Source organism: Epinephelus moara, chromosome 22, assembly GCF_006386435.1.
Source record: "Epinephelus moara isolate mb chromosome 22, YSFRI_EMoa_1.0, whole genome shotgun sequence".
Lineage (NCBI taxonomy): Eukaryota > Metazoa > Chordata > Actinopteri > Perciformes > Serranidae > Epinephelus > Epinephelus moara.
The window spans coordinates 36,526,593-36,534,340 of record NC_065527.1 but is presented as its reverse complement, the minus strand read 5'-3'; the positions used below and the strand labels follow the sequence as shown (position 1 = coordinate 36,534,340).

Genomic DNA, 7,748 nt, shown 5'->3' with positions numbered 1-7,748 from the left:
AGCTACAGCAATTTCGTTTTTCATGGCGAGACCTCAAGATTCAACGCTCGGCAGCGGGCGCACCATTCAACATTGGGCAAATCATGTGATAACTTTTGGTCACAACGTAGTCATGCTTACATACACCAAGTTTAGAGCCAATAAGATTAAATCTGTAGGACAAGTTCGTTAATTTACAAGCCCTGGAAATGGGCAAAAATGCACCAAAATTGCACAGTAAATTCAAAATGGTGGACGTCCTGTTGGGTTTGGAGCATGGCTCCAAGAGGCTTTTTTGTACATAATAGAATGTTACAGGTGACTACCAAGTTTCATACATGCAGGTCAAAGCAGCTTTGGGGGCTGCATAATTGAAATATTCTAGGGGGCGCTGTTGAGCCATCTTGGTGCATCAAAGCACAAAAATCACATCGGACAACAGGACTTGCGACCTGTGATGTGTATGCCACGTTTGGTGAGTTTTCAAGCATCCCTTGTCCCTTCAAAACAACATCGTGTTTGATGGCAAACAAGGTGGCGCCACGGTGACAGCGTTTGATGAAAACTAAAAAGCTTCATTTTTAAGTATCATCAAGGTCTAAGGACTTAGACCAGCAAGTTTGAAGTGGGTCTGATTAACCTGCTAGAAGCGGGACATCAAAGAATGTATAAAGTAGCTTACTGTTGCCAGAAGGTGGCGCTATGGCAGTGATTCAAAATTCCTCTGTAGATGTGTTCAGGGCTGGACTGTCATCATATGTGTGAAGTTTTGGCAAGATATTCCCAGGTGGAGTCAAGTTACAGCAACGTTTATCATCACGGCGAAACATCAAAGTTCGCCGCCATGCCGTGGCCACGTCCTTCGACGAAAACTCACAGTTTCCACAATAAAGCGTCATCAACGTCTTATGACTTCTTTCACCAAGTTTGAAGTGGATCTGGTCAATTCTTTAGGAGATGTACATTAAAGTCTAAAACATGACATTTCCCATTGCCAGTAGGGGGCGCTATGTTTATCTCTAATTATTGACATGTAGATGTGTTCAGGGTGGGACTGTCATCAATCCTGTGAAGTTTGGCCAAAATTGGACCATGTATGCTGGAGTTATAAACTACTTCCTGTTTAGTGGTGAGACCCCTAACTTTGACGCCATCACACGCATTGATGAAAACTCAAGCTTTTGATAACTTTTCATCTTCAAGGTCTTGGGGTGGGATAGACCAAGGTTTGAAGTTGATCAGATGAAATCTCTAGGACTAGTTCGTTCATTTATGACCCCTGGAAATGGCCAAAAATGCACCAAAATTGCACAGTAAATTTAAAATGGCCGACTTCCTGTTGGGTTTAGAGCATGCCTCCAAGAGGCTTTTTTGTACGTCTCGGAGGGTTACATAAGCCTGCCAAGTTTCATACATGTAGGTTAAACTAGCTTCAGGGGCTGTTTCCTCAAACGTTTGTAGGGGGCGCTACTGAGCCATTTTTTGGAACCCGCGAATGAGACCCTTAAAATATCAAATTTTTCACCAGTTCTGATATACAGTATCTGCAAAGTTTCATGTGTTTTCAGGTATGTTAAGCCTCCGAAAAAGGCAATTCATTTGGAGGAAGAATAATAATAATAAAAAATCCATGCATTTCAATAGGGTCCTCGCACCGCTAGGTGCTCGGGCCCTAATAATAATGATAATTCCTTCAGTTTCAAAAGGGCCTTCGCCAGGGGTCTGATCCAGAACTTCCTGGACATTGGCTGGATAAGCAGTTTTCAGTTGCTGGTTAAGACCGAGCACTACTACTGGCCGCCAGCACACTGAGACCTCCAGTGCTGGTGCCTCTGAAGCTGCTGTCCTCCCAGCAAAATCACAAATAAATTAATGCTCTATTCCTCATGGGCAAGTACAGGAAGAGGTAGAGCAGTCGGTAGAGGGAGATGTGAGATGAAATAGAAATGTCTGTTTGCTCAGCTCGAAAGGAAAGTAATGGTATGTGCATTGATTTAAAAAACCCAAACTTGTTTGTAGATCATTGGATCTATAAAATCCTTTGCAAAAAACGTTGTATGGCATACAGAGTAAATGTACAGACAGTGATACTCACAGTTAGCCCACAGGAATTAGCTCTGTGAATCTGCAAAACTAATGTTATCCACCTGTCTAGCAGAAACTCTGCATCCATCTCCATGCCTCTGAACTCTCCACCATTGAAAAGCCTCAGTGATGTTAAAGTAGCTCTTGGCCTAACCTAATCATATCACTTTGGGTTTTTTGGATTTTTTTTTTTGTTCTTCTTACCTTCTCCTCTTTGGCTGTTTCTCAGCCATTTCTCCTTCTTCATAGTGCACTGAGAATTTCTGCACCTCATCATGTGCTGTCAAACGTACCGTTCCTCTTGCTCCAACTGCTTTTCTTATTTTCCATGGCTTTAAAGCTGTTCTCTGCACAAGCACTAATGCTCCCTGTTGAGCCAGAACTGTGTATTTTCCATGAAGGTATTTTTTCAGTGCACACAGACAGGAGAGGTAGCTGACCATGAGAGAATATATTTGCTGAATTTGACTAACAGTGTATTGGATAAGAATCACTGAATCCACCTTTAACTAGCTGAGGTTTATCAGGAGATGCAAACAGGCAAATTAAAGGTTAAAACATAGTGAACACAAAGGCTGATGTTAAGGCATCACTTTTGCAGGTTTTGGACAAATTGGCAAGGAAATGTCAGAATGTTAGAAATTTGAAGTAACAGACATCACTATGCCTATATACTGCTGCTAGTATGAAAAAGATTGTGTGGTTTTAGTTAGTACTACTGTAGCCAACACTCTAGGCAGGATCTTACCATGTGCTTTAATGATATAAGGCCAACCAGCTTTTCTGACCAGCCGAGGTCTGGAAATGTCCACCTTGTCAGTGCTGATGAAGGTGCCTGTATGGAACTGGATTCTTCCTATAGGAGAGAAGCATTGAACAGACAGCTGAATTCTTTGTAGAGCTGTGTAATGGTGCCAGTATCTGCTGCTACTCATCTTGTTAATGCTGCAACGTGCTCATTTCTGCATATTGTTACCCTTTGCAGTAGCAAGCAGCAATTAAAATGATACACACCACAGTGTAGATGGTGAAGTTTAAAGTTACAATGTGTAATTTACGTGGTTGTTTATTAGCAAATATCAACTATTGCTTTCATAAATATATATTTTCTAAAGTATAATGCAATTCACATACAAATGGAAGCTTTGTCATAGGCTTAGAATGATTTCTCTATATATACACAGGCAGGGCGCGGTATGCTGGAGGCTGCCTTCTTGCGTCGCCATATTTGAATACAGTGGCCGAAAGAGATACACGCCCTTTTGCGTTTATCTAGAACTTGCCGTCACTGGAGAAGGTGAAGCTCAATCCGGGGCGCTTCTGCGTGAACCTGTTTTGTACTTTTATGATTCTGTCGCACGTTAAATGGAGGACCACACACATGTTTTGCCCTGTAAGAGGGAAACCACACCACCAAATAAAAGAAAAAGATCAGATAAGCGAGGACGGGACAAAACGCGAGTGAATATCGGCGTTGCTTATTCCAGGTGGAAAAAACTCCTGTGGAAGAACACTCTGGAGACGCATATATTATAATCGTACCAACCTATATTTGTCGCACTGTGCCATGACTATCACATAAAACGTGTTATTTTAGCATTACTGTGCTAATGTTTGCTCGTGTTACCAAAACAATTAGAGATAAAACACTCCTAACAAAATGTTATATCACACAGATAACCTATATCTCACTGGTAAGCTATAACATATTGTAGTGTCCGCCAGGACGCGTGGAAAGGATGACACAGTTATTCGGCAAACCACCTTTTATTACTGAACAGTACAGGTTACTGTTGGCTGTAACTACGCCAAAACAACCAACAAACAAGAACTTAGCTGTAACTCCAACTGTGCACTCCTGCTCTCTCCTCCAGCTCGCTCATACACACACCAGCATGCGCACTCACACAGCTCTCATCCCCGTCACGCTCGCACCCCGCCCCCCTACCTATACTCATTCAATCCCAAACATGCCATTAACTCACAGAACATTGACATTATAACAGAACATTTACTGCAGGGTCGCTACAATATCGTAACATGGTTTAGATTCCTAAATAAATTTTCACCTCATCGCTAGATAGGCCTACTCCTGAAAAACTTGAAAAACTCGTGGATGATGCCATCTCTGTCTGCGCAAGGCTTTCTGTCCTATGAGGCCACCGTCACTTACCTGACGGGAGGGGTGAGCGAGTGAGCGCGAGTGAGCCCTGCAATCTAGAATTTGACCGCTGATGTCACTGTTACTCACCATTTTTACACACTGAGGCTTTAAATTGACAATTAATCCGTATTGCAGTACTTGGAAAATGCTCCAGCTAGTTGAGTGTGATCATTATGTATCAGATAAGATAAAATTGTACTAGCTGAGATGTCGGAACAGTGTGACATTAGTAAAAAGAAGTAAGACATAAAGAGCCAGTGGCTTGTGTTCTTTAAGACAAGAAGCATGAGCAATCTGTGGTTTATTGATTTACTATCTACATCACTTTATTTGAAGCTCAAACTGAAAGTGAGCATAACTAAAATAATAATTCCTTACTGTACAGCAAAGGTATGGTAAATGGATTTTGTGTAGCACTTCTCCAGTCTTTCAACCACTCAAAGCACTTTAACATTCCACATTCACACATTCATGCACCCAGTGGTGCCAGGGCTACCACACCAGGTGCCACCTGTTAAACATTCACACGCACACTCATACACAGCTTGGGAGCAATTTTAGGGGTCAGTATCTTGCCCAAGAACACACTGACATGCAGAGTGGAGCAGCCTGGAAATTAACCGCTTATCTTCCAGTTAGTGGACAACACACTCTACCTTCTGAACCAGAGCCACCATAGGTGTCTACATACAAATGAAGCGATAGCAAAAGTTCAGTCAGAAGGACGATAGACTAAAGCCTAGTTCACATTACACGATTTTTACCGTGATGTTGACGTCACAGAGGATCTTGAGAGCCACCTTGGGTCGGAGGTGAGTCGGCAGATAGTCTGTCACGAGGAGTCCTCATGTGTGAACAAGCCTACAAGCAAGTAACCCCCTCGTCCGTGACTGGGACTGGATATCTGGCATGCTAGAAAACTGGAGAAGTGTGACAGGACTGACAAAGAGCATCAGCCAATGAGAGGTGGGATACGTCCCACGTCAGCACGCAGGAGGACAAAAGAAATGTGAGGAGGACAAACTGTAGGGTTGCCACTTGCCAGGTTGGCTTATTAGCTGTGACTTTGGGCTTGTTTCTAAAGTGGGGTTGCTTATTTGGGCTTGCTCTCTAAACGGCACCTTTCTCTATATATATCCGTCTAATAAGTTATTTAAACGCATAATAGTCGCTTCTTTTGGGCTTGTTTCCATAGCCCTGGTTGCTTGTTTCTCTCCCAAGATCTGGCAACACTGACAAGCCAGCAAGCAACAACAACAATGGCGGCGTCCACAGGATCACGGGTAGCGCGTTGTGTTTGGATCCAGGCCCTGGAGGCAGATCTGATTCAACACTGGGAAGAAGATCCATGCCTTTACGATGTGTCGTCTCCAAGTTTGGTGACGTCACTGCATTATCTGGGGCTCTGTCAGTGACGGCTCGGTGGTGTACACACACAGGTCGTAACGCAGTTGGTGAGACTCCCGCTGACAGAAACACACGTCGCCAGGTATGAACACTCAAAAGATTACGATAGTCTCTGCAATGCAAAATCAGGGTGAAAATCATGTAATGTGAACTAGGCTTAAAACACATGGGAAAAGCAGACACACTAGTGAGGGGCAGGCTGTGAGTTGGTCAGGACCGGAAAGGAGTCGAGGAACCAGTGGTGACGATGGGTAGATCTCGCGGCAAACACACAAAAGCAAATGTGCAGCCACATGGCGAGGTGATGTGGACAGTATCACCATTCTGTGGAATCATAAGTGCTATATCATAGGCAAATGGACTTGCTTGCATTTCTTGAAGATGTTTCGCCTCTCATCCACGAAGCTTCCTCAGTTCTAACTGACTGGTGCGCCATCGCAGGCTTTAAACTCTGTGTGGGTGTGAACCCTTACAGAGTCGTTGAGGTCACATGTGAGCTCTTAGTTTCAAAGTCGTTAAGGTCACATGCAAGTCGTTCACCAACCTGGCGATCAGGTGTGTCGTTAGGGCTAGATGAAACCAGGTGTGTATGGGTGTGAAGTCATCTGGGGAGGGATACCAAGACTGCATTGTAGGTGGGTGATAAGTGGTGTCGTAGGCCACCTTCTCTGTTTAACAATGGACATTCCAGTTTGATGTAGATGGCTTCTTTCATGCCTCTTTCAAACCATCTTTCTTCTTTGGCCAAGCTGTGAACATCGGCTGTGGCTCAGAGGTAGAGCGGGTCGTCCACCAATCGGTAGATCAGCGGTTCGATCCCCGGCTCCTCCTGTCTGCATGTCAAAGTATCCTTAAGCAAAGTACTGAACTCCAAATTGCTCCTGATGATGCTGTGCGAGTAAGTTAAAAAAACAATAACTGAGTAGTAGGTGGCACCTTGTATGGTAGTCTCGGCCACCAGTGTATGAATGTGTGTGTGTGAATGGGTGAATGTGACTCGTAGTGTAAAAAGCGCTTTGAGTGGTTGGGTGATTAGAAAGGCACTATCAAAATGCAGGTCCATTTACCATTGCTGTCCTTGAAGGAGTGTCCCTTCTCCTTTAGATGTAAACGGTCAGCTGAGTCTTGACCTGACAAGCTGGCTCTCCTGTGCTGTGTCATGTGCTTGTGGAGTGGTTGTTTTGTTTCACCAATGTTCATTCAAACCTTTATTTAAAACTCAGGAAATCAATTGAGGGAGACCCTAATTTTCAATGATGCCGAGCATGAACACAGACATTTAAACAATTAAAAGGCAAACAAAGAACAATCATGCATATATCAATTAAAACAAAAATGAAATCATACAAAACAACACTAGCAATAAATGTGCTCTAACAGTAGAAATACAGGGTGATAAACATGCTAAGGTGTAGATGTATCGTTAAAAACATTTACATTCAATTAAAACAAGATCCAAAACAAGGCACTTAAACTGCCATATGGGTGGCAGAGTGTCTAAGTTTAAGATCTTTTGTAGATTACTCCCAGAATAAGGTGCACTGTAAGAGAATGACATTCTTCCTAGTTCAGTTCTGATTAAAGTAGTGTGAAGCAACAGCCTATTCTGTGAATGAGTACCATGATTATGTGAGGACAGAGTTAAGAGTGATGAAATATAGGGTGTAAGCATCTGTATCAAAGCTTTATAAATGAACAAATACCAATGCTGTTCCCGCCTCACAGCCAACTGTGGCCAGCCAACCTTTTGGTAAAGGTGGGAGTGATGGGTGCTGTAAGGATCAACTGTAATGAACCTTAGGGCTGAGTGGTAGACAACATCAAGTGATTTCAGTGTAGAGACAGCAGCTGTTCGGTATATAACATCACCATAATCCAAAACAGACAAAAATACAGATTCTACAATTTTTTTCTTGTGTACAAAAGGAAAACAGCTCTTATTTCTGTACAGAAAGCCAAGTGTTGTCTTCAATTTGGCAGTCAAAATTTCAGTATGGTGCTTAAAATTAAGATTGTCATCTAGCCAGATACCAAGGTATTGACGTGTGTGGTTGTGCTGCTGCCGTGGTCCTGCCAGATGCCTCCTGCTGCTGCTGCCATCATTAGTCATTAG

At 43.1% G+C, this 7,748-nt stretch overlaps 1 protein-coding gene across 1 annotated transcript in view; it reads right to left on the bottom strand.

The window, feature by feature from the left end:
- The window catches only part of LOC126383469 (putative ferric-chelate reductase 1), a 285,727-nt gene that overhangs the window by 63,754 nt on the left and 214,225 nt on the right, over positions 1-7,748 (bottom strand). Inside the window, exon 9 of the mRNA XM_050033980.1 lies at positions 2,813-2,920. Within this exon, the coding sequence (XP_049889937.1) occupies positions 2,813-2,920 (108 nt within the window). The remainder of the gene's footprint in view (positions 1-2,812; positions 2,921-7,748) is intronic.